Source organism: Corvus hawaiiensis, chromosome 8 (genome assembly GCF_020740725.1).
Source record: "Corvus hawaiiensis isolate bCorHaw1 chromosome 8, bCorHaw1.pri.cur, whole genome shotgun sequence".
NCBI lineage: Eukaryota > Metazoa > Chordata > Aves > Passeriformes > Corvidae > Corvus > Corvus hawaiiensis.
This window is the reverse complement of record NC_063220.1, coordinates 23,824,866-23,852,513: the sequence shown is the minus strand read 5'-3', so window position 1 is coordinate 23,852,513 and position 27,648 is coordinate 23,824,866. Positions and strand designations below refer to the sequence as shown.

General features: G+C 39.8%; 1 protein-coding gene across 6 annotated transcripts in view; it reads left to right on the top strand.

Moving 5' to 3' along the window:
* The window catches only part of DLG5 (discs large MAGUK scaffold protein 5), a 100,379-nt gene that overhangs the window by 8,165 nt on the left and 64,566 nt on the right, over positions 1 to 27,648 (top strand). Inside the window, exon 1 of one of the 6 annotated variants that reach the window (XM_048310653.1) lies at positions 10,389 to 10,458. The exons of the other annotated variants lie outside the window; for them this stretch is intronic. Coding sequence (XP_048166610.1) covers positions 10,404 to 10,458 — 55 coding nt within the window. The 5' untranslated portion in view covers positions 10,389 to 10,403. Of the gene's footprint in view, positions 1 to 10,388; positions 10,459 to 27,648 lie in introns of those variants that run through there. 6 annotated transcript variants of the gene reach the window in all.

Sequence of the window (27,648 nt, the reverse complement as noted above, 5' to 3'; positions counted from 1 at the left end):
GTAAAATGTAGTCAGAATTGTGAACACACCTGGCAGAAGTGAACTATCTTCTTTAGATACTGGTGCACCAAAATCCCTTTTCAAGTATATTCTCTTTTTCTGACACAGGCCAGCTGACAAGTATAAATATGGTTTTCTGTAGAAGAATCAGAACTTTTGGGTTGGGGAAATAAAGTTGGTGTAGAAAATATCCTCATCAAAATTGCCAAGCACTGCTGCCTAAATTGTTACATAGACGTTCATGGGGTTTTTTAATAAGCATAAGACTATATTTATCTTCTTTATTGTTTCTGTTTCTTGTTTGTATTTGGTTTTCTTGTGGATAGCTTTCTTCTGTTGCATGCTTTTGTGGAAAAATCATTGTAGGGGGAATTTTGAGACGGGTAACTGTGTGATCTTGCTCTTTTTGGAGCACTTATATAATCTGAGTTTGCCATCCACAGTTACGATCCTCTTGCAGAAGGAGGGGTTGATTGAGTTGTTGGGAGTTCTTCAACTAGAAGTTGACAGATGATTGACAGATGTTGTTTTAATGACTTCTTTCAGGAAGTCTTGTTATTCAATTTTAAAGTTCTCTTAAACGCTTCATGCATAATTTCATGAACACTTGCAGTAATTTTTAAGAAGGTTAATTCGCATTTAGGTCATGATGATGTGTTTTTCAGGTGGTGAGCAAGTGCGTGTTTAATGGTGGTGAAATCAGGTTATCTAAAGGTTTTATTTGAAGCTAAATGCATCAGCACAACAAAAAAACTCAGTTATTATTTTCACTTCTCAATATTTAAAGTAGTCATGTATTTGCAGTCTGGTTTTTCCTTTCTGAACACTTTTATGAGAGAGAGCGATGTTATTTGAGAGCTTGCTTAAGGTTTAATTGAATGTAGGGCATGTTTTTGCTCTTTCAGTTTGACTTAAGTAGGTGTGGTTAAAAATAATATAAAATGCTAAGGTCTTCAAGAAAAACAAAACAAACAAAAAACCCCAACAAACAAAAAGTATTAACAGGCTTTCCTCTGTAATTGATCAACTGATTTGTTATTGCCATCAATTGCTCTATCATATGTACTTCTGGTGCAGGGTTAGACTCTGAACAAACTCTGTAGGCGTACCTGAATTTTAGAATAATAAAATCACAAAAAGTGGTACTAAACCCTCTCAAGATCAAAAAAGAGGTATTCTCAAGAGGGCATTCACTTTCAATTATATTATTTTCACCTTGAGGTAGTGGTATTTTTTCCCCTCTTTTAATAGGAGGGTGTATTAAAAATCTAACCTACTTGTTCAGTCCCTTTTCTGCTTTCTGTGGCAATGAACCTTAGGATGCTCATGCTGCCTATTTTCACCTCTCTATTTAGATATGCTGCCACAGCTTTCCTTTGCTGCTCTGACAGTGCACAAGCAGTCTTTCCTTTTTTCGCTGGAGAAGTTTAAGGTTTTGAGGCTTCTAGTTACCTTTAGGGCACAGTAGGAAAGGACACTTTCGATAAGATGCATTGACTACTTTTGGTTAAGGGTCTGATTAGTTTGCCTTAATGGGTTAACCCTGCCTCCCTCCCTATTGAGTAACCCCACGGCTGATTTAGATATAGACTGCAGACATTAACTTTGAGAGATATATAGTGAGATACTTTTCTAACTTGCTGGTAGGCCAGCACTTTAAGGTATGCTATATTTCAGATATATTAATTTGTTATCCTGGTTCATGAACCTTTCCTATTTTCCTGGCACCTTTGAGGTAATCGGGAGTATTTTGAGGGCTGCATTGCTGCAAGTGTCAGAGCAGTGTTTTGGCTGAACAGAAAGTTCCTTGATAACACTGAGAAGTAGTTTCAGATATGAAGGTCAGAGATACTTTCTGTCTCGGGATTTTAGGACGTGGTAGGACGTCAGGAGTATTAGTATGAAAATCAGTAAAAACATACAAGAAAAACTTGTCTGTCAAGGCTGGTGGCAGTCCTGTTCTGTACAACACTGCCTGAAACCTGTGTGTAGTGTGTGCTGGACTGGAAGAAAACACAATGTGTAAATGCTGAGCTGTTTTTCTATCTCTGGCTGAGTTGATCTTCAGTGATATGCTGTGCATACATGACTTGCATAAAATTTCATTTGTCAGGGAGTATCTCATTATATTGTCTAGAATGTCAAATCTCAATTTAAATTTAGAGCCAACTCTAGCAAGTTTCTTAACGTGCTGCAAAATGCCAGGTTGTTAGTATGGTATTGATACTGAGCTTGTCTTTTGGGGCCCATGATTTTCTCCATACCAGTGATAAGCAGAAGGCGAAGGCAGACTGGTGCAACTGGGAGGATTGCAGTGTAGCTATTGCCTGGTTACAGTGATGAGCACTTTGCTACACTGTGCTCTCTTGTAAGGAGTTTCAGGGTGCTACACTGCATGTTTCTCAGCATCTCTGGAAAGTTTTTATTCTTCTTCAAGTAGTCTGCATTGCAACAATACAGTGTGGAGTTTATTGGTTTTGCCCTGTATCTGTTTGGCTTTCTCATGGGCACATGAGCCAGATCCTATCTAAGGTTGTAGTAGCTTATGGAGGAAATCCACATAAAAAAATTCTGTGAATTCATCTCGTCAAATGCATTGTATGTGTACATTTGTGCATGGAAATTTTTAATACTTGCTTCTTTTGTAATGAGAAATAATTAAAAAAATAAATATATTGAAAGTAGATGAGACTTTTAAAGACCAGCTTTCTCTTATCAAAATATTTTGGCTTGTTCCTACAGTGCACCCCAAAATTAAAGCTTTGTCAAAGTTGCACAGATTTTTGTTACCGTGTGAGATGCAAATGCACAGTAATAGCTAAAACCATTTTATTTGACATTGTGGCTTTTGAGAGATAATAAATGTTTAGAATAATTGCCTGGTCTTACAACAGTTAGAGAAGGTGAATTTGGATCACTGAGGCTGTAGGATTTCTGATCTTATGGATTAGATCATGAAGCCTTGGCCTTTGATTTAATTCTCAGTAGTGTCTAATATAGATAGTATCTGCATGTTATGTGATCTGTTTCAGAAAATAACTAAAAGTGTACTTCATTTTCTTAATTTCAACAGAACACTGTTAGCTTATGGAGTGGAGTCTCATTTGGCTGGCTAATCTCTGTTCTCCATTTTCTGCTGTCCTCGTGCTTTTCAGTTCACATGTGTATTGTGAAGACAGGCTTCTCGGCTTTGTCACTGAGTACTCTGTGTCTATTCATGATGGTTGTGGTAGGGGACCTGTTATATCTATGTTATCTGTATGCTTTGTGGAAGATAAACATATAAGAAAGAGCTTAACAGGACAAATAACTGTATTACCTTAAGAGAGATCCTTACGCTAAGCACAGCTTTTTCAGTGAGATTCGAAAGTTATAATTTTCTGTAAATTACATAAGTTTTGATTTGAAGAAATTACAGAAAACATAAAATTCTGATGTTCATGTTGTAAGCTTATTTTGGTTAATGAAGTTGTTCTGAACATTTATAAATAAAGGTAGTAAATGCTGTGACATATTGGGAAGGGGAAATGAATCGTCTGTATGTCATGATTGGATTGCAGGGTACACCAGTGGCTAGGCATTTCCTGAAAGGTTTTTTGAAAGTCCTTGAAGAAATGAAATTTTTCTTGAGTTCTCTTGTTAGGCTGGACAGAAGTGAATTATGGAAGTTAGTCTTTCTGCTCCAACAGTTTTTTGATATTGTGTGGGTGTTTTAATAAGCACATCTTAAATATGTATATCTGCAGCATTCTGAATGTAAAATTTGGCTTTACCAAAATGTTTATTCCTGTAACAGATCTTGCTGAATTTTTTCCTTCTTTTTAAAATACTTCAAAGAAAATGCTTTGTGGCGCTTTTTTGTCTTAATTTTATATCAGCCTCGAGAAATTTACAGACTTCTTCCTAAACAGGAATTACCCGAAGACTAGTTTTCATTCAGCATAGACTAATTATCATAATGAAAACAATGAAATATATATAATTCTTCCTGTAATTTTTTTTCAGATCAAGATTAGGATTTAAATAAAGTAATGTGGAGTCTTAGAAAATTTCATTCTGTACACACTACAAGGTATAGTGTTTATCTGCAGTTTTGTCTGGAAGTGGCATCATGGGGAAAAGGTGCCATTCTGAGTCTTCCAAACAGCTCTAGGTCATTAAGAGCTTCCTTAAGAGTGAACCTGCTAATGCTTAAGCTAAAAATGCTCATTTCATCTTTGTATAAAAACCAATTTTAGCTTCAAATAATGCTCTTTAGAAATGTCACTTCAGAGAGAAGCTTTCTTTGCCAGCTGCCTTCTGATGATTTTATTTCAGCCATTTTGTGGATGTCTAAGCTGAACATCCAGCATTACTGATGGTAATTGCTCTGTGCTAGTTTCCTAGTGCAAAAGTAAGGATTAAACATCATGGAGGTAAGTGTAGAATGTTGTTAGTGGAATGATCACCTCTAAAGGACTTGGGGACTTCTACCATGGAGAAGAGAGAAAGGATGTGTATTCAGAGCAGGATGTGAATAATGCATTGTTACTGAAGTATGAGGCAACTGATTGCAGGGACTGCTTTCGTGATGAAAATCAGGTGGAGTTCTCTAAGGGGGAAAAAATATATAATGGGCAATTATATGTGCTTGCTTAAGCCCTGAGTTTGTTGGCAGACCTAAGTGACTTTTCATGGGCTCCGGATGGGGTGGGATTTAAGTGTTTTCAACTTGCCTTGCAAATCAGGTGTTCTGTGAGCGCGGGGTCAGAGGAGACCACATCAGCCAGCCTGGGCTCGGGGTCTCTCATCTTTGTGGCATGGGTGGAGTGATGAGGAGCTTTCTAGAGATTTAGGGCTGAGATGTGGAGAGGGTGGCTGAGAGAAGTAAGAGCAAACTTGTTGAACTTCCTCTGCCAGGGTGACTGTGAGCTTTTCCTGGTTGCTTTTATACAAAGTCACTTAAGATGGGTGAGATTGTCCTCGCTAAAAGTTAGAGTTTGCACAAAGAATTCCCTGCCACACATAATAAATGTTTAAAAAAGCTTTTTACTTAGCAGTGCTGTTACAGCTCCCACTTCAGTAAAGTACATGTGGTTTTGGCATATCATTTTGAACATCAAGGCCAGGATGTTTGTTGTCCAGGTCTTCAGCGTGGTCAGATATGCAGTGATCCATAATTAAAAATGTGCATGAATACCCTTGTGTTCTTAAATTTGTCAGTTCATGACCCTAGAGTTAAGAGTCTGGGTCTGAACGTTTTACCATTACATCCATCTATTTTGTGATTCCTTTTTCAACTCCTGTGTAAAACTCGTGAAGAATGCCCTTTGCAGTGCATGGGAGGTATAGCTGATTTCCCCAGCTTGGGTGGGATAACTGTGGTAAAATGGTTAATGCAAATTTAATCTTTGCTGCTGCTTTCAGATAAGCAAATGGCTCATGTATGATGGTGGGATGTGAATTGACTGCATTATATGAAGATAAAATATTCTTTTTTTGCTATGCTTAAGTACTACTTGCAGATCTTAAATAGGAACATAAAAACATTTGAAATGTGCAATCTTAGTACTGTTTTCAGACACTAAGCAGAAGCTCTTCATAGGTTTCTGGTTAGTAGAAAATGCCAAACTGCATGTGTTATGCCTTGCTATTGGATATTTCTCTTCAATATTCTTACTGTAAGAAATTATAGAAGTATAGTTGAGTTCTAGTTGTTATAGCATGTTTAGATGTAGGATTACCAAATTCACGTGAAAGGTTGATTCTTAGGTGGATCACAATAAGATCACAATATTATTGTCTCTTATCTCAAAATTGACAAAAGTTGTGAATTTCCATGAATGCATGATTTTTAGTGACATTGATGAGTTGAAGACTTGAGAGGATTTCCATCATTTGGAGGAAACTAAGATGTGCATGCAAACACCATGGCAGAGCAGAACATGTATTACAAAACCAGAAACGATGTGCCACAGCACAACTTTTTTTTTTTTTCTTTTTTTGAGAATTTAGGTTCAAAATGATGTTTTTTCAACAGTTAATCTCACTTTACATGTTCAGAATGGTGGTAGAATAAAGTTTTACAGTTGGAGAGGTGAGGTCTGAAGCACAGAAGGGAGGAGTTGATCCTGAAGGACAGAAATGAAGCTGGGAATGCCATACCTACTCCAGCACTCTGTGAGACAGTGCAGCCTGCAGAAATAAGAATGCAGTTGTAATTTTTTTCAAAATTAGTGCTTTATAGTATACAATGCAAGCTCAAGCTAATATAAAAGTACTGTGACTATATCACAGTAGCTGTGTCTTCCTGGTATATTTTGACAAAAATAGCCTACCGCCCTGTACAAAGTAGAAATACAGGAAAGCCTGCAACCTCTCCCAGTGGCTTACTGCTGATGGACTTCGTAATTACATCTGTCTATCTCCATCTGCACCCCGCTCGGCTAGAGGCTGGATTTAAGGTTAATTGTATGATGGAGGATCCTGGCTTACAGCTATATCTTAATTAGAATTCACAATCCTCTTTACATAAAAATATCTGAAAACTCTTTTAGAAAAGACCACTGATTATAGGGCAAATGAAAAGATTTTGATATTTCTTTTTTCATAATTTGTGAATAACTTAAGTATATATAAATATATTCCCATCTGGTTTGTTTCTCTCTTCATCTTACTCTTGGCTTCTGTCATCTTGCTTATTGCTCTTTGGCTTTTTAATTAGAAGGAAAAAGCAGTAGAAATTACTTTTGTGATCACAGTAACATTTCAAAGGTTATTGAATGCTATGAAAAATAGTGCTGTTCTATGTTTTGAGATTTTCTGCTTTTGAACATAGCTCTGACATGAATATACTAAATCCCTTTGAGTTGGGTCTGTAATATTCTAATTAGTGTAATTAATCAAATTTTATTCTGTAAAATAGAATGTTTTTCAGAAATATATAGTTCAGTTCTTGAACTACCATATGGAGTTTGAACTATCCATGGTAAGGTTGTTACATTTAACTCCTATGTTCTGGTGATGTCCTGACTGAAATAGATCTGTTCCTAAAAGTTGTGGTTTGGGAGTATTTAATTAAATGTTCAAGAGTTAAGAATTATGACGTTCTGGGAACTCTCAGGATGCATTTCGGTGAAAACTGGTAGAGAAATTTTGTCTGTTCCAATGAGTTGTGTAAGAAGAGAAGAAGCAGGAAAATGTTTCATTTTGATTAATTTCATGTCAAGTGCTACAGTGTAACTTTGGTGTTGGATTTGTTTGTTTGTTTGCTTTGTTTTTTTAAACCTGTAAAAACAGTAGTTTGATCCCAAGAGATTTTTCTTCAGATGAAGTGAGTTTCAATAAGATAACCTCTTAGGTCCTAGAAAAAAAGAGGGGGAAGAAAAAAAAAAGGAAATTCTAAAGAGCTTCCTCAAACAGCATCACTTGAAAGATTCAGTTCAATTTAACAAGGTGCATAAGCATATGCTCGTCTTTAGCAAGCGAACACTTTGTCTCTTGGGTTGTATTCAGATATTGCTGCTTACATGAGTTGGGATGATTAAGTGTGACCCTAATGTTGTTAAACCAGTGCCTGAGTTCCTGATATGATAATTGGCAAACAAAATTTGCTTTCTCATAGTGTCAGTTGCATTCCGGTTCGGCAGCATTTGGAAGTTAAATGCCCTCTCTTGGCGCTTCCTTGCTGCTGTTGAATATCCTACAGGGGAATCATCTTAAATGTGAAATAAGGTGCTGGACTGAAGCAAAGGCATGAAGATATTTTTCAAACCTCAGGATTTCAGTGTTTTTATTTGAAACTTCTGTTAAGCAACTGAATCATGGGATAATAGTTTTTAAGATCCTTTAAAAATCAGGAAAATTAAGTTATTTTTTACTCCAGACATAATGTATTTTGAAAATTCAAAAATATGCAGATTTGTATACCAGTTGTAGTCACTGTGAATCCCCAAGTACAGGATTGCATGAAGCTCTGATACAAGGATGTGTAACAGTTCAGAGTACCTGACTCGAGCTAATTTGATTAGCAAGTGTTCTTTAGCCTTACTGGTGGAGCCATACTAAGAGTGAAGAAGAAAGAAATCTGTTCTGATATTTTAATTACTGCATCATCTAAGAACTTCTTGTCTTTATGTGATTAAATGACTGGTATGGTGTAGAGGTGTGATCTTGGCCCAGTTTTTTCTGCTTCAGATCTGTCTTTATTAGTTTGGCATGCACATTTGGAACTGGTGGTTAAATGAGGAGAGTTGTGTCTTGGGGAGCAGCAGAAGTAAGAGAGGAAATAGTCCTGTGACAGCACCTTGGGATTGAGGTGGTGAGAAGGGCAGTGCTGTGTGGTGGGATAGATGGTGTTGATGCTGGTGGTGTCTTCAACGGAGGGCAAAGAACAACTGGGCTTCTTTGCAAGGAGGTATCTCTTGAATTTATGTTTACACCATATGTATAGAACGTACAAGCCTTACTTAGTGCTGGAGTGTTGTACCTTATTGCTGCAGCTTGAGCGTCTGGCAATAGGGTGTGATTGTTGTCCTTGCTAATTACTCTACAGCTGTTCCCTCCTTTCCTCATCAGTGTCTTGGTTAACTTGGTTACATGGTTCTGTAAGAGAAGATAACACAGTATCTATCCTTTGCAAACTAAATTTGTTGTATATATGTTTAAGCTACTTAGCTCATCTCAGGAACTGCGCTTTAATTTTGCAGTAAACTTTATACAGAAAAAAAGTAAAGTAGCGTTGCAGTCACTTCCCTAGATCTGGGATCAGCCCGAAGGCTGGTTGCGCAAAGCCAGTAATACTGCTTTATAAAGGGGTTGTACTGCAGTGCTAAAATTCATCCGTGAGTGACCTCTTGGAACTCTGTAACTCTACACCCACGCATCCTAATTGTCTGCTTAGGTCACAGCCAGCCTTTGATGTCCCACAGACACGGTAGGGTACTGGGCCAGCTGGTTCAGCTGCCGCCTGCTGCTGCCGCGGAACAACAGCCCTTTGTTGTGCCCGGGCTGTGGCGCTGCTTAAGGACCGCCAGAGCCGCCGGCTGCCCCGCACAGCGCTAGAGCCGGCGCTCCGGGTTACCTCTCCACTGCTAGCACTGAGTCCAGGCCTTATTTGCAGGGGGTTCTGTTTGGTTTTGGCTGGGAAGGTGTCTGCTCCGTGCTCTGTGCACAGTTTGTAGTGCCTGAAATATGGCAATAGTTTTTGGGTGAGTTAGCAGACTTAGGCTTTTCAGCCTGTGTTATTGCAGGAAATCTGCTTATGTTTTAGTTTGTACCAGTGATGTTTCTTGTAAAGCTTACTAGAAACTAGTTCGGGTTTGCTTGGTTAGTTAGTTGGGGTGGGGTTTTTGTAGTTTGTTTCTTTCTTCGGGGGTTTTGTGGGGATTTTGTTTGTTTGTTTTTGGGGGTTTTTTTGTGTTGTTTTGGGGGTTTATTTACTGCTTCTCTTCAGTCACCCTTGGACAAAAGCTTCTACTCATAGTTAAAACTAACACTGGAATGTGTTCTCCAGACCTCTGTTGATAAATGTTCTGTTATTGAGAATAAAATTTTAAACAGAAAAATGTTGATATATGCACACTGCCTTATGATTCCAACTATCTGGAAAACCGAAAATCTGTGTGGTTACAGAGATATTGCTTTAGAAGAATATTGCCATGCCAGGAAGCACATGAAGTATTTTGAACCTGTATCTAAACTGATTGGCATGCAAGACATGAATTTGTGTTTCATTTATTCAGACACTGCTCTTAGGATTGTTAGTGCTGATTTTATAACTTCTTGCCACTTATTAGTGTAAGTTCCTTCTGCAGCTTGACTAGTAGCGTTCCAGTAATACTTGGTTGTTGAGCATACAGAACTATAATTTCTTTAGCCCCCCACACCACAGCATTATATTAGCTTATATTTTTAAATCACAGGGACTGAGCTCAATTGTCTGATCATAGTCATAGAATATATGTTGGTACATGCACAGTAATATGGGCAAAAGTAATAATATGCTTGCTTGTAATAACATTTCCTGTGTGCTTTCTCTGATAGTTTCTTATTCTTTTTGTTTTCAAGCTTGCATTAACTTAAGCTTAAAGCTTACTTCGTTTTATGAGTACTTGCTTGCTGATCTCATTCATCCCAAAAGCAATACTGAAGAGGGCAACAAATAGAATTATAGGTATAACGTAGAAATAAGGAAAATGAAGTGTTATGCAGGCAGCATCTGAAACCAAGTGATAATGACTATGGTTATGAAGCAAACGTGTCTGTCTTTAATCAGAGACCTGTTTGTAGAACACGGACTTGATGAGGAAGACAATAACATCATGATAATGACAAAGCTTAGCTGGGTTGGGAGGATTTGGGAACAGCATATATGAGATACTGTCTGTACAATCAACCTGTAATCTTTGGAGTTGAGAAGGAAGATGAGTTGGAAGAGAGCAGAAGCAGAAATGCATTACTGTAAAGCTTCACTGAAAGGTATTGGAAAGTTGAATGGTTACATTGGTGTTGAGTATCTTTATGGGCTCTTTGTTGGTATTCCTTTGGCTTTCTGCTTGGTTTTGGAAAGGAAATGGTTAAAGGTTGTGAAAAATTTTGAGTAGTGCTTCTTTTTTCCTTTTGTAATTCCTTTATGTTACTCCTCACCTTTTCTGAGGGATTCAATTTTTGATAGCATTGATCTGTGGTTAGATGAACAGTGGATAGATTTATTTCAGCCATTCTTTGCAGTAAGTTGGCTGTAAAATACAGCAAATTGCTGTTTACAAGCAGAAACAAATTGAAATAAATTGCCAAAACTCCTTTAAAGAAGGAAAAACATTTTGACTAGCAAATCAAAGTCAAATGTTCAATCCAGCCATTATTTTATAAGGTTCATGCTAAGAGTTTTGCAGCATGAAGAAGTGAAACATTCTGAGGCCAAAATCATAGTTTTCTTGTGGTTTGATTGTGGTAGTGTCATAACCTACTTCCCTCTTTCAGTGTTCAGCAGCATGGGAAGCTCTTAACTGACGTCCCAACAACCTGGCTTCTAGTGTTTGTGTGGAGACTGATTAAAAGCAAAACATGGGGGAAGAGAATTCTTTTTTTCCTTCCAAAACAAATATTTATGTCTGTGTTCATCCCATCCCCAGCCCAGGATATATGTTCTACAGCCACATACGTGCTGTGAAGTAATTTCTCTTTGAACCACATTACCTTTTTAGTTGTGTATAGAACCTGTACCAGTTGGATAGCTTCTCAGGTCTTATGTTGGTTCCTAGGCAGTCAGCTTTTCTAGAGACAAACTGCTAAGTGATTTCTGGTAACAGGTTGCCAATAGCTAAAATGGCATGTCAAAAAAATTTCAAGCATGTCATTGGTCTGCATATGTGTCATATAGAATGTGATAGAAAGGAAAGGTCCTTCTAAGTGGGATGTTGAAGTCCTGCGTGTGCAAGTGTGATGTGTCAATTTATACCTTCCTCCATTTATAATCATATATAGAAGATAGTCTTGTTAGTAGCAGAGGCTGAAAAATGAAAGCATTGCAAACCTGGCTTTGACATCAGGGCTTTCTGCAAGTGACTTGTATGTAAACAGAGGTCTGGTGAGTCACTGTCCTCAGACATGGTGTTTTTATTTCTGTATCATCATTCCCATACCCTCGATTATTTTATTCTTTGTTTTGAAATCTCGTGGAACTTTTCCTGGAAATCTCATGGGAGAGTTTTGGCAGTGCATGTAAGGAAGTCTTGAGTTTGCGCCTGCAGAATCAGGTGGAAGTTGCTGTGTTTTGAACATGCTACAGCCTATCTTTTGGATGAAGTGAGTGGCATAGCTTTTGCTATGGAAGTTAATTTATTGGCACAATGTTGGTTCTGCACAGTGTATGTCAAATGGGGCATGGCTGAAAGCCTCAATTCTGAAGCTTGCCAGGCTTTTCTAGAAGACCTGGTATATTGAAGGCAGAAGTGGGGCTGCAGTGCAGAGCTGTTGTTTTTTTATGAAGCTGTTATTCATAATCAAACTTACTTTAAAAAAATACTTTTAATGAGGAAAGTGAGATGTGTAGTTGATGTTGAAAACATTTTCCAGAGTTTTTTGTACCTATATATACACACACAGAGGTTCCTAGACACATCTGTAATGTACACCACTGTGAGACATTCAGATGAAGGAGATCATGCTTTTACTGGACGTATGAAGCCGAAATAATACCAGTTTTCAGTTCTTTAACTGGTGCAATAATCAGTGTAGTATTTCAGTAGTGAGAACAGATTTCAAAATGAGCAAATTGCAATAAATTAACCGGGTTCAAAGTTTTGGAAACATGAATAGCATCCGGCATATTAGCTTCTTATTCCACACCAAAAAAAAGTCACCAAGGATGAAAATAAACATTAGATGGTGCACAGCAGTTGTCTTCTGCTGGTGCTGTGCTGAGGCTCACCTTTTGAGGAGGCTATGCCTCCTTCAAGTTATAAAGAGCTCTTCTGTCTGTTTTGATGAAAAATAAACAGAATGGGGATCTCTGTCACCTTGGTGTGAAGACTAAGATTTGAACAGTCAGCAGCTTTTTCAGTCTGCGGGAAAACACAGGGACGGGGATAATATGCCTTTACTGTTTGCTTCACTGACATAGAAATTTATGTGAGACATATAACTTATGTGGGAAGTAAATACTACTTTTGCTATGTTTCACATTACAGCATTTGTTGTCTGAGTAGACACAGGAATATCGAGACAAATGAAATTGGCTCCAGTTGTAGATCAGCTTTCTTCAGGTTCTCAATTTCGTCCCTTTGCCCAGCAATTTAAAAGCACTCTTAAATCTCCTTAGAAAATTTTTACAACATTCCTCTGTAGTACTTCTATTCAGACAATAAGCAGAATTTTATAGGCCTGCCTTTCTAACAACCACAATACTGCCGTGCTGGAGCTTCTGTCTTGGTAAGAAGAGTGGGTTTTATCATTCCAGTTTTCTTTGTGTGTAGAAGCCATGCTGACAGATTTTTCTGCCATTCTTGTAAACACAGAGGCAACAGGACTTTTTAAAACAAAAGTTGTGGTTTGTTCTTTAGGGCTTCTGGGTCATGAATCTTACTCCTCTTAAAACACACTGTTAGAGCTTTAATGTTGCTTGACTAGACCCATGGAGAGCATATCCATGCTACATTGAAACTCTATCCAGGATATTTTTTTGCTTTGAGTTTGCTGAAAGTTTTGTAGTAGAAAAAAGTCAATGTGCTAACAATTTTTTAATTTCAAATTGCTGTTTTACTGTCTAGGTTTTAACATAATTTAGCTTAATACCAAACTACATGGAAAAGGTCTGAACCATTTAAAGGTTTATCATGCCTTCATGACTCTGATTTGGTTTCTGGATTTTTCTTATGCTATACCTGCTTCTTGTTATGGGTGTGTGAAGTTGGGAGCTGTGTTTCAGGCTGAGCTGTCACAGTGAGATCAGTGGTCACAGTGGCAGGAGAGCTCTTGTGGCCTGACACTGTTCAGAAAGCAGTCAAGAAAACTTCCCTGCTTATCCCTTCTGCCCTTGTTCTTTGCATTATTTTCACTTCACGCTATCTGTGCTTTGACCTTCTAGTCACAGGGATGCAGGAGGTTCCTTCAGGTGCCCTGGAAGTTCAGCATAGGGAGCAAAACACTAAGGAATGTGTTAATGTTGCTGTTACTCCTCAACAGGTGAACATTTCCTTTCACACCACAGCATTTTCTCCAGACCTATTCCTGCTGTTAATTAGGATGTAGTATTGCAAATAGCCTATTCCCCATTCTTTTTTATCCTCTCTGTATATGCCTGTGTCACTCTCTAAAATGCAGTTTTTTATGGATAGCCACTGGAAAACAGACTGAGCTACTATGAGTGATTCTGTTTCTCAGAAAGCTTTCTGCTTCCCATTAATTTAGCGAAAAAGACCCAGTAATTTAACAGTTGTTAAGGTTGATTTCTATTCTTTTCATGTTGAATATTGCTGGCTAAAACTTCTGGCTGTCAAAACCCATCTGTTATCTTTCTTCTTTATTGTCGTTGTTTGTGGGAAGAACAATGTATGTATAGTCTATGGACGTGTTTTAACAAATTTTAATCTGAAATTTTAAAACCAATAATAATGCTTTCAGTCATCACTTGATCCATATTCATGCTCTTATAAATGTAGGCTACAGCACCTGGCGTAAGATAATGTTGATCTTGACCTCAAGTATAGACGTTGGAATTTTTTTTAACACTTCATAGTTTTGAGAAGGTAAACATAATCTTGCTTCTGTGTATCAACAGTGACAATTATTTTTAAAATTTATTTTTAAAGAAATTAATCAAGCCACCTTATTGTTCTGTGCCAAGACTTGCAACAGAAAACCGTTGTCATTTGTTCCAAGTGACATCTGTTTGTTTAACTCATAACACAGAAATACCACCTTGGTAAATTGAATTAAATGTGCAATCAACCTTTGTGCTGCCTCTTGTTGCCAGTTAAGACTTAAATTTTTCCACTTAATGAACATGCATCCTTCAGATAACAGTATTCTATTAAAAAAAAAAAAACAAACCAAAACCAAAAGTGTGCAAGTGTTTTCCTTACCTCATTTCTTGAAAAGTAAAAGATATAGGCATGATTTCTAGTTTTGAAAATAGGGTACTAGATTTCTGGGAAGGAAACAGGAATACTGATGAGATGATGGGTATTTTTAAAGATTATTGTATGTGTATTTGGAGCCAAGGCCATGGCAGGGTGTTTTTGGTCCTATAAAAGTTGGTCTGTTTGCTTTCAGAATACAGCTTTTCTTTCTCTTCTCCAAAAATACTAATCATAAGAGCTCCCACACACACACAGAGTAATGAAAATTCTTGCCTTTTTCTTGCTAAGACAAACAAAAATTTAAAAGTAGGAAAATTATGGAGGTTGGTTTCAGTGTCTCAGAAAGCTGTGAAAGATAATGATGAAGAGCTAGTAGCAGATCTGTTTCTGCAGTGAGATGTAAGGAGGAGACAGGATACATCTTCAGAGGGATGAGAATAGTACAGGGGTCAGCAGGTTCCTTAGGGCTCTGATTTCTACTAGTAGGGGGAACATGGAGTGTGGTTGTTGCTTTCCATTGTCTCAATGAACCAAGAATAACTTTGCTGGTGCCAGTGTGGATTTCCTTATCCTGTTTCTACTAGTTCTAGTAGTTGGTTTTTTCCCCATTCAAGAGAAAGGGAATGTTTTGGAAGATCCACTTTTGAAAACGCAAAGCAAATTCCAGTGCCTCACTAGATGTGCCAGTAAAACATAATGGCCTGGTTGTTTTGTGTATAGTCTTCCAGTTTGAATGTTTATCTTTGCAATTTCTTTGAATCATTTTGAGTCTAATGTTCCCTTTAGCTGTCCATTATCACTGCTACTTATGTGCTGGTTATGCTGGATATTGCTTTTATTTGCATCCGCTCTTAATTCATGTAGGTGATAAATGTGCAGTTGTGTTTCTGTGTGTGACAAAGCATCCCAGTTGCCAATCTACCAGCACTTTGTTTGTGATGAATTCTGGCCAGAGTGCACTACTTGCCGTGCAGGCATGAATCAGTGAGTGATCATTTAACCTGTGCAAATGCTTGTCCTTTTTGCTTGAGCTGAGGAACCAGGGAGGTGACATTTTAAGAACACTTTGTGACTAGAATCATCCTGCCTTGAAAACCAGATGATAATGCTGATCTACTGTGCCCAAATACCAAGTGAGTAATAGTGGTTAGTATTTGCACTTCTAGGAATAATTACAGGGGTTCAGCCTAAAAACAGCATGAGGGAGGTAAATTCTATAACCAGGTAGGGCTTGTTCTGACTTGTTTAAAACAACATATTTCCCTAATACAGGTTTTTAGTAAAGGGGTGTATCTCATCTCTTCAAAGGGTCATGGGAGCTCAGATGCTTGGTTTAATTTTTCAAAACTTTCCTGATGTCTTCTCTTTACATGTCATAATTGCTATCTGATGGCATCACCAAAAAGCACTCGAAGTTGTGCTTTTTGATGGGGAAACTTCTTGATGTAGAATGAACGGGTTCCAGATGTTCTTGTGTGCAAACTGAGCTTGGTTTTGAATTGTAAAGCTTTTCTTGTATGCCTGGGAGGGTGCTTCTGCTCAATTTCTCTTGGATAGTTGCAAATACTGATCAGCTCCTGCGTTTTATGTATGTGGAGCTGGTGGCAAGTCACCAGCTTTAGGTTTTTTTCCTATTAGCCTGCCTGAAGGTAACAACTTTGTTGTATTGCTTATTGTATCATAGGACTCTGATGCTTGGACTTGTTAATAGTGCAGGGGACTGAGATAGGAGCTCTGGGTAGGCGAAGAGGGTTTGTGTGGGGTTTTGTTTGTTTGTTTTCGCAAGTGTTAATGTGCATTTGTCCATTGAGACCCTTCCTGCTGATAATCTGTCTAGAGAATGGAGAAAAGCATGCTTTATGAAGCTGAAAGATAAATAAATATGACCAACCTCAAACTCTCACCTGTCAGGATACATAACTGGATACATACAGAGAGCATGCCAAAAAATAAGAGTGCTCATGGGATTAAATCTTTCTGGTTCATCCCGTTGTCATACTGAAGATAGTAGCAGGTAGGTAATCTGACTTTGCTCTTGATCAAAAAAGTCTGGACCTCTGTGAAAGTCTATGAAGTCATAAATGTTTCCTCTGGCTGGAAACAAGTTGTTGGGTGTTTGGGGGTTTTTTTTGGTTTTTTTGTTTTTTTTTTTACTTTAAGGATCTTTGCAGTAGCTTGGATTTCTTTTCCCTCATTTATTTCAATTATCTTAATTCTGTGCATTTAATTTTTTTCTAAAGTACTGATTTATTAAGTGTTTCTGGAAGGATCTCTGCATTTTAAATAAAACAGAATCAGCACAAGCGTCTCTAATTAAAAAGCAAATTTAGCCCTTTAAGTGCAAAGTTGCAAGATTTGTTTTCCCATCAGGAAAAAGGGTAGCACAGGAAGGGAAAGCAACGATTTAAAGAGCTACATGCTATCAACCCTCTTTACAGTTGAGGAATTTAAATTTTCTTTGAAGTTTTCCTGTGATGTTATTTGTGAAAGAAAAGAGACGGTTATATGCTTTTGTACAAATTAAAACCCTTTTGGGATTTGTTGCATTGTGGATTTTGAAATGTGAACTACTTTCTAATGGATCCAAACTAATATTCACGGTTGTTTTTAACATATCTTCTAATGTACTCAAAATGTCGATTTTTGGAAGATATTATCCAAGCAGAGAGAAGATGTAGTATTTCCCATGAGGGATTTGTGGTTTATAGCACTATTAGAAAAGATGGAACTGTTGATCTGAACTCCAGTCATCTGTTTGCTTTTACATACTTCTGTTTACACAATTACGTTTCCTTTTTATTTTTTCTACACTGTATTCTTAACATTAAAATCATGCAGCAACATAAGTGGATGTGGAAAAACTGTGATTGAATGTAACCTAGTTTTTTGTAATTTAAATATCTGGAATATTCTTGACTTATCTAATGGCAATGTAGAATAAGAATACCTGTAACAACAGCAGATGATGCAGTACTATGTGAGAATAAAGAAAAAAGTGGTGAAACTGTCCTGTAGAGAAGAGTTGCAGTATCAAAGATGGCTGTAATTCATGTCAGGGGAGATTTTAGTCCTGTGGTAAACAGTGATCCTTCTCAACCCGTGTCTTCATTATCATTTCTTAAACAGTTTTTCATGTTACAGAGTAGTAGAATTCGGTCTTCGTTGTAATGTCTTTCGAATATTTGGTGGTAATAGGTGCTGTAGCATTGTAATTCATCTCACTTCAGGTTTTTGGTGGGTTTTGTTTAGGGGGAAACCTTTTCTTAGTTTATACCACTTGCATGGTTTTGATTGTTTAGTCATAACTGTATGTCAGTGTTTCATGCTGAAAACCGTGTGTATGTGAGGAAAACAATGGATGCAATGAATGTTTACCTTTTTTTTTTTTTAAACCCATTCTCCTCATGTTTTTTGTGTCCTCTGCACACCCTTGACCTCGCTATTCTCATAGCTATTGTTGAAATGGAAATCAAAATGGGACACTTGATCCTGATGGCAGCTGGTTTTATTGACACCATCTCCTTCAGGAAAATCCCCAATATCTACAGAACCTGATCAAGGAAAAAGATGTAAAGAAGGCCAGTATTCTGAAGGCTTAAGGAAGAGAGGAGGAGTCAAAGCCTGCCATGAAGCCTGCACAGCAAAGCCTGTTCAAGGCTACCTTTGGAGGCACAATATTTACTGCCTCTTCTGTTGTTGATGTGGAATCATTGAAATGTGGATGTTTATATGGTTAAATGAAGAGGTTGCAAAGTCTTGCAGTGTGTTATGCCTGACCACCTGGCATGTTTATTTAGGGCACCTTTGTGCTGCCATCAGTAGGTGAATATGAATGTTAAAACTGTCCCCACTGAATCTTCGTGACTCACAAGTGGTGCTGGTGGGGAGGCAGCATCTTCATTTGCTCCTCTGCTCCAAAATATAGATGAGAGATGGTGTCAGAGACTGAACTATTATATTTTATGACTTAAACATTTTCTTAAAGGACTTTTAAAACTGTATTACAAAAGCTGAAGAGAAGACTACCACACCCTGAATGGGGCCCTGACTGAGGCCTTACACCGATCGCTGATGAAGATAAGATAAAGTAACAACTCAGGGCTGGGGACGTTCACTGAGCACAGGCTTAACACCTCCAAGGTGGAGACCACAGCCCCAGGGCTATCAGCTGCCAGGCTCAAACAGACCCTCGAACAGACCCTTGCACCAAGGGGTGGAGGGAGGAGAGGCTCTGGGTATCTGGGAAAAGCCTGTGGTCAGAGGTGCCGTGACTGCCCGTCCTCCACTGTGCAGAGGAGCCCAGCTGAGGGGTCCTCACTACAGGTGCAGAAGCTTATCCACAGCAGAAGGGGGTGACATGGCCCATCACAGGGGCCCCCCAATGGGTCCCCAGACCCTGCACCAGAGCACCAGAGATGATGCAACAGACCCTCAGTGCTGCAAGGGACAGTGTGTCAAGCCAGGCCCTGCAAGAGAGGCACGTGGGCGTTCCCACCTGGCCCACAGTGTATATTAATCCACGGGATTCTGCCCTCTGTGGCGCGTGGCGGCGTGTGGTGTGGCAGCATGTAGCGGCGTCGCCACGGCGGCGACGGGGGACCCTCACCACCAGCAGCAAGACCAGATGGAGGGGAGCAATGTGAGACATCATTGGGACCCTCAGATGGGTGATCTGCTTCCACCTAACCCCTGTCACCTCTCCCTGTTCCCCCACCCCCCACGCACACTTATTTTTCTTTCTCTCTTTCTTTTCTCTTCCCTTCTCTTTGCCTCTTATACTATTAAATAAAATACATCAATTTTTTGGCAACAACATCTAACCTCGTTTGATTTTAATCTCATTTCTGGGGATATTTTGAACCTTCTAAGTTCTTTTTGGTTTATGCTCAGAGACTTAGTTTGCTTTGCTTTTCTGGGTTTAAACCAGATTGTAACAGATGGTTAAGGAGAAACCAGACCTCTCTGACAGGCAGGTTACTTCCCAGTCAGAGCAAGTCTTGACTTACTGTCTTAGTCACCTCTCTTGGGTGGGAGGCCACTCTTTCTCTGCTCAACAGCTCTCAGTTCTGCTGTCCAAGATGCCATGTTCTGCTTCTTCTGTGGTGTAGTCCTGTTTTCTTTCTTTATTTCTTCTTCTCTCCTGTCACTGCCTTAGTGGGCTGGGGCATTATATTTGTGTTTGGAGTAGCATGCTGGACATCAAGTGCATTTGCTGAATTTTTGGCCTGTGTCTCTTCCACAGACTCCGAGGAAGTCAGCTGCATTCCATTAAGCTCAGTGTGTGCTGTCATGTAATGCTAATGCTACTGCTTCCTGTCAGAGTATGATTTCAGGCTTTTGTCAGTACACTGTCAGTGCAGTAAGCTTTAGAGCTTTTCCCAGAATTGATAGAGCCATCTGTCAATTTTCCATCAATTGATAGAGCATTTAGCTATCTGTCTTGCAGGTATTGCCCCCCTTTCCCCCCCTCTACCCTTACAGTTGCTCTTAGGGTGAAAATTTGGGTTCTAAAAGTCCTCTGCTTAGTAAAATCTGCCTGCCTGTCGCTAGGACCTCAAGTTCCCATCTATACCTTGTAAGCTTACTGCAACTGCTTGCTTGGTAACCCAGACCTGTTGGTTTAAAAGGCCCTAAGCAAGTCATTAGCCACTAGGTGACTTGTTAGACTCGCAGCAGTTACAGTTGCTTTCTCCCAAAATAATTGCAAAAAAGCTAAAAGTCCCGTCTAGCATGTTGATACACTTGCTATGTAGGAAGAATCCTCTCTAGATACTCAAATGGATTTAGTCTCCACACAGGACCTTGTCATTTAGAAGCCAGAAGAAGAAGCCACTAGGAATATCTATGTTTAAGCAAAGAAACTCCTTCGGCATTGCAAAGCACCGCGTGGTTGCCTCCCCCCTCTGTTGAACCACAGCAGAGGCTGAGAACACTGTCTCCTCCTTGTCCTGCCGTGACTGAGAGAGAAGGAAAAGTAGCAGCACTCATGTCCTGCAGAGAAGAGGCAAAAAGCAGGAATTCGTGCCATAATGGCTTCCAGATGAGTTCCTTTTTTTCCCAGCATTCTTAACTCCCAGGTAGAGAGAGCATTTGCATGAGCACTCTGGTACTTGGGGGAAGATGGTTTTTTGTTCGATTTAGTTACATGTGTTACTTTTACCTTTAGGAAGCTTAAGCAGTGTTTTTTTGTGTATTTCCCTGTGTGTGTAGGGGAGAGGTCTGCTCACACACAACCTGTTGGTGCCTGTGCCAGTGAAGGAGGTTATCAGGTTGTTACTGCCTCATCACAGCCGAAGGTTATCTCTGGTGAGGGATGAAAAGTTCTTGTGGGCGGCGCAGCTGTAACCAGAAGAGGCATGAAGTTCCCACCTGGGGATTTCTGCACCAAACTATTTTTGTAAACAGTTCATAGATAGTAGACTCCTGTAACAATCACTCAGTACAGCTGAGTACTTAAGGACATAGTTAATTGTGTTGTTTGAATGAGAGCGTAGGTGCAGTTTCTTTTTTATATCTGTGTGTTTGTCTTCTGGAAAAGTACAGTCTATGGATCAAATATATTCTTAACTGATATTGTTACTTTCTCCGCCCCATCTTCTGAGGTCATAGCAGTGCTTGGAGTTGTCTGGTTATGCTATTACCTTGAAACTGATACATTTCTGGAAAGATCCTGTAGAGATGGACACAGAATGATTGCTCCAGTCTGTCTGGGTTTAGAGAAGGGTCTCCGTCACTTTGCCACCGATTCGACATTTCCTTTGTCTGTGGTACTTGGTATGTGCAAGTAACACACAGTTCTGATGGCCTTCCTGTAACTGCGGATGTCGTGAAAAGGACTTGGGCCTGAAGTCTATAGGTAGCAGGGACTTACGTCTCTTACTGAGCAGAGTCTTGTACTCTCTGCCTACAGAATAAATATATGTGTATTTAATATGGAATTACTGCTGGCAGTAGGATTTCCTGATCTACAGCACTAGGAGGAAAAAACCTGTATTTTTTGTTCTTCTTTACTTTTGCTATCTTGAATGAAGTGGAATGCTGGGGAAGAAAATTAACTGGCCACGGTGACAAGAAGATTTAAATCAAATTTTCTAGCTTAGCTTTATCTTTTCTCTTAGCATTTTAAGTAACAATTGCTGTAAACAGAAACAGAAAAAGCTTGGATGCTTTTCTGTATGAAAGTGTGTATAGTTTTTTCCATTGTAACAACACAACAAAGTTGAGTTTAAATCCCTTCTGTAACATAGCTTAATGAAACCATCTTGGGACATTTCTTTCCCAATGTTTTTTTCTGAGTGAGGGTTGAATATTGAAGCCTGCTATGAAGAGCAATATAAGGAGAGTTCATTTTTTTAGGGCTTAGTTGGGGAGTATGTCTCTCCTTTCAAGGTTGCAAGGAAGTTTCTTGAGCATTATGCTCGGTTTCATACCAAGTAACATGAACCACTTTTTCAAGAGATTCATGATTTGGAAAAGTCATATCTCCCAACATGACTAATTTCAAAGGAGGCATGTTCAATAGTGACTCCTACATAGACCTTGTGTTGATACTTCTCTTGCAGTCCTGAGAGCAGTAGATGTGAGCTGATTTGCAAGTTGTAGCAAAATGGGGATTCCAGATTAGACCCAGCAGGCTCATATGAGGAGGTATTGTGTAAGTAACTTCTTCAATCAGTTGCTGGTTTGGTGCTTAAATAGTAATGGACTGCTTTCTGAGAAAAGTGTTCCAACTACTTTGTTCTGTTTCTTGTTAGAAAAAGAAGTTTGGCCCATGTCAATTTCCTAGGGTTGTAGAAAAGAGGATATTCAGAGAAGATAGCTTTATAAGATTAAATTGTACTCAGGTGAGTTTAGAAAAAGTAGATAGTATTAGGAGAGAATAAAAAAGCCTTTGGACTTTGATACATTACTCCTCTGCTTGGAATCACAAAGGACTGGCCCTTCTCTTTCCATGATCCGTAAAAAGCACAAGGCTTTGGTGTGATTGTGGTTATGTTTGCGTTTAGGTGCCTTCCTCCTTGTGTGTCTAATTCTCACGCTGCACAGGAATGAGCTAGAATTATGTTAAATCCCTTTGTCCTTCTTTCAGAGTCTCTGCAGAGCAGAAAAGCTTTGTGACTTTAACTGTACCATTATCATTGAAGTAGATCAGTTCTTAAATTTAGACTACTGTGCCGGTTTGAAGTCACCCCAGCACAACAACATTCATGGATAGGTGTAGGTACCTGTTTGTTCTTGATGACTTGTCCTAAAAAATCCAGTTTGAACCACAATGCTTATTTATCATGGACAAATCTGAATTGTTAGCAAAATGCTCAGGTTAGGCATGTGATGGACGCTCTTGTCACCTGCAGTTCCAGGTGTGCCCCCAGCTGCTTTTGCAGAGGAAATACCCAGTTGCAAGATACAGTAAATTAATGAAAGGACTGGATGGGATAAGAGGCTAATCTTGAGGATTTAATGCTTGCTTCCCTTGTTATCTGGTAGGTTTAGAGTCTTTTGAATGACTGTCCCAGTCAGTTTTTCATTTTGGTTTTTTTTTTTTTTTTTTAATGGCATGACCTATTTACAAACATAATTATTCATAACATAATTGATTCATTTCCAAAAATAAAAGTTTAAATATAGCACTTACTCGTACAGTTAATAATGCTACTTCTTAAATTTTATTTTGCCATTCATATTACCTGACTGTACAATTATTTGATGAAATACATATAATTTAATGAATAATCTAGATTAAGGAGATAACCTAAAGAGAAATAGGGTTTGAGACTGTAGGAAGCTTGTGCAAAAAGGGAACTATTATTATGTTTTATAATTTTTTTCTTTATTTTTTGTCTTTGGCTTATCATATACAATCAAGGAAGCAACTGTAATATTCCTGATAGCTAGAAGGAAGAAAAAAAGGGGTATTTTGGCTTTTTACCAGTGAAGTGAAATGGGTTCCCTGCAATGCATTAATGGGAATTGTTAAAGCATCTGTGTTAAAAATAATTCATAAAAATATCTATAGTTGTTTGATAAGCTAGTCAGCTGTAATGCCACATGATGTTTTAGAAGAGAAGACAGCACTGCTGCGTTGATAATAACCTGTGTAACCTATGTAATCCACATGAGCTGAAATGTGGGACAATTTGTTTCACCTACCTGCACTGCATTTTTACTAAGATTTTATTTTAAATGCAAATTTTTCCCATCTGTACTAAATGCTGGGTTTGAAGAATCCATAATCGGTTATTCTTTTCTCTGCCTTTGTTCGTGTGAGCCTATAAAAATAAGTTTTTCTCTTGCTCAGATGTTGCTAAGAAAATAGGAATTTTCTGGGTATTTGTCTGGTGTTGTTTTTAACAGCTGAAGATCAGATGCTGTACTGACTGACAACTAGGAACTGAATTCAGATCTTCTTTACTGATGTCTCTGGCCTCTGGCAGGTTACTTAATTTTTTTGAATCTAAATCTTAACAGAAATTGTCATATTAGATCATAATTAGAACTTAAGTCTGACTTTAGGTTCATTCCTACTAAATGTTTCAGAGAAAGGTGCCCCAGTCCTTTTTCCTGTGTGAAGTGTTCTGTCCTTAACGAGAGTGTGTTTTTAATCACTTAGAATTCAAGATTGACTTAAGCAATAAAGCATCTATATTTTCCCAAACTGCACTTTTAATGTTAATATCCAAATATTTCATTCATAGCTTGTTATGAAAAGCTTTTTCTATTGAAAAGGAAAATAAACTCTTTGACCCTCACCATTTCTGTGAAACTGTTATAGACTGAGCTATTTGGGAAATAAAAAAAATGTGATTTTTTTTGTCTGCTTGATTATTTAAAATGCCATTTCATGTTCATTTAGTTTTCATGGTGTCCCAAAAAGAGATATACAGAATCTTTATAATATCTTTATAATAATCTTTATAATAGCAAGTTAAAAAGCCGTGTTTAAAAGCAGACAGGGAAGAAAGAGCAAACTTTTGGCAAGATGTTTGACCTTTACTGCTAAGTTTGTACCTTTGTTCTTGGAGTTGCTCATATCCTTAAAGGTAAATGACTGTGAAACATCTGGAATAAGTTTGACATGGATGGAAGCAAATACTCAGTCGAAGGTTTTGTATGAGATCAGAATTTAGTGTCTGAATGTCAAACAACTTGCAAGCAATGACCATGTCTTGTGCTTTGTGACAAACCTGGCTGTACAGGCTGCCCAGGAAAGAATAGCTTTAGAGACAGAGCATGGCAGATCCATGTGGCCTTGAGCTCCTTGGGCAGCTTTGTTGTAAAGGCAAAGGGAACATTGAATTCAGGGCCATTTCCAGTTGTAATCAAACAACTGCTCCCCCCTAGCAAGCAGGAGCCCTGCCAAAGTCAGTTTGGTTTGGTGCATGGAGATGTCGATAAAGCAATGTTTGTCGTGCTGCCCTCTCATCCAGTGCTTTGGATTTCCATCAGAAAAATCATTTGCTGACAGTCAGTTGAATCAGCTGGCAGTCACTGTGCTGCAAAGGGAGGTGGGAGGAAGAGGAGAGTTTAATTAACAATGGAAATTTGCAGCTGGGGGGTTTTTTAACATGATCCTTAAACACAGATGTTGGGGTCCCTCCCCCGCCGTGTAGCCCTGGGAGAGGGGCCCTGAGGGCACAGACACGGGGCTTCCCTGTCCCTGCTCAGCCTCGTTCCCATTGGTTGGTTTGTGTTCCCTGCGCGGGCAGAAGGACCCTTGGTCCCGTGACTGGAACAGTTCCTCAGCAGAGCTCCGGCCATGCGGCTGGAGAAATAAACATCTCTGAAACATCTAGCAAGAATCTGTCTGTCCGTATATATTTCCTTTCCACGGGACTCCTGGTTTGATATATGCGTGTTGCAGGATCCCCACTGCAACAAATGGTGGAGAATGCAGGCAGAACTATCCCCGATCCCTAAGCGACTGATTTGTGTGAGTAAACCCTGGAAACTTTGGATTCCTCTTCTTGGTTTTGCTTTGCTATTCCATATCTAAACTATGGAGGAACCGTGGGAAGACTCTTGGCTCTCAGAGCCGCATATGGACATTTATCTTAAACTTAAAATGATTCTTGAACAACGATTTGTAAATTTTAGCTTGATTCAAGCTCAAAAAGAACTGAAACACTTCCTGGCATGGTTGTTTAAGAACTTTTTCTATGTTTCTTGGGATTTAATTCTTACCAAGGGCTTTTGGAAAACCGTTTGGACACAGTTAATACTGGAGTCAAAATATATGCTGATGGAAGAATATTTTTGTGAATATTATTTAGTTACCGAGACTGTTGAGCAATGTCAGCTGTGTCCTGGCGAAGGGAAGCGTGGCGCAGGGACCGTGCGGCCCAGGCCACGTGCACCGAGCGCTCTGAGAGCAGCAGCGAGGCAGTTCCCGCGCGCGGGCGGAGCCACGCGAGCCGCAGTGTCGGTGGCGGAGCGAGGCGCGGCGGGACCCGGCGGTGCCCGAATGGCCCCGTGCAGCGCGTGGTGGAGCGAGCCCCGTGAACGCCCGACCGAGAGGGGCGGCACGCGGGCGGCGGCTGGCGGCGGTGGCGGTGGAACGGAGCCGCGCCCGGCCGAGACGCGCGCTGGAGCAGGGCGCGGGGGAGTCATCGCTCGGGGGCCCGGCCGAGACGTGGGTGCAGCGCCCGGCAGCGGCAGCGAAGCTGCGACCAGAGGAGGCGACGCACGGAGGACTGAGCGGCGCGGCCCGGCCCGGCCCGCACAGCCCCAAACGCAACCCCGGGAAGAGCGCGCAGGCACCGGCAGCTCCGACAATTCCAACACGGGAGCGACCGAAAGAGAGAACAAAGACGCAGCGAGACAGAAAACAGCAGCCACTCGGAAAAACGAAAAGATCATAGTAACTAAGACCTTAGGGATAGTAAAATGGTATAATGTTAAGCAAAATTATGGTTTTATAACAAGGTGTGACAACCAGCAAGACATATTCGTGCATAGAACTGCTATTAAAAAGAATAACCCTGAAAAATGGATCCCAAGCTTGGGAGATGGAGAGGTGGTGGAATTTAATATTGTACTAGGGAGAAAAGGGTTACAAGCATCGCAGGTCACTGGGCCTGATGGTGTTCCTGTAAAAGGCAGTATATATGCAAAAAATCGTAGTCATGTTAGACAATATCTCCATTGTAAGCCCTCCCTACAGTTTCCCGTTCCTAATCCCACCTTTCCCTTTTACCCTATGTCCTATTACCCCCAGTGTATTCCCAATCCGTTTTTTCATCCATGGTTTCCCTCACAAAACCATGCTTTTGCCAATTGTTTCCCCAAAAATCCCTTTCCAATGCCGAGTGGGGGATGAAAAGGGGGAGGGAAGAAGTTAAACCCTCTCCTGCCTCAGTTTCCCCACAAAGCATGCTCAGAGTTCTGTCTCCCTTCTGTCAGCCCTAAGATGTTCCACAGAATCTGATTGGACATTTAAAGACTCAGGAGGGTGGCTTGTTTTGTTTTGAAACTGTTCTTGTTATGTTTATCCAGTTGTTTTCATTCTCCTTTTATTAAAATAAAACGGGTGAGGTGTTGGGGTCCCTCCCCTGCCGTGTAGCCCTGGCAGAGGGGCCCTGAGGGCACAGACACGGGGCTTCCCTGTCCCTGCTCAGCCTCGTTCCCATTGGTTGGTTTGTGTTCCCTGCGCGGGCAGAAGGACCCTTGGTCCCGTGACTGGAACAGTTCCTGAGCAGAGCTCCGGCCATGCGGCTGGAGAAATAAACATCTCTCTGAAACAGCTAGCAAGAATCTGTCTGTCCGTATATATTTCCTTTCCACGGGACTCCTGGTTTGATATATGCGTGTTGCAGGATCCCCACTGCAACACACAGACAAGTGGCAAAAGAAATTTGCACAGGCAAAGGCTTCTTTCAGTCTGGGTTCTACAATAAGCTAGGTGTTCCTAGTTAGAAAACATACTTAATTTAGGAGTCTGCCATACTGCAGATCTAAATGCAGTCCTTAAAGATGGGTGACCTACCAAGAGCTGTGCAGCCAAGATCAGAGCACTCTCCAAGTTGTGGGATAAAACACCTCATGCTCCTTGAATAAACCCCTTGTTCTTCACACGCTGAAGCAGGTTCAG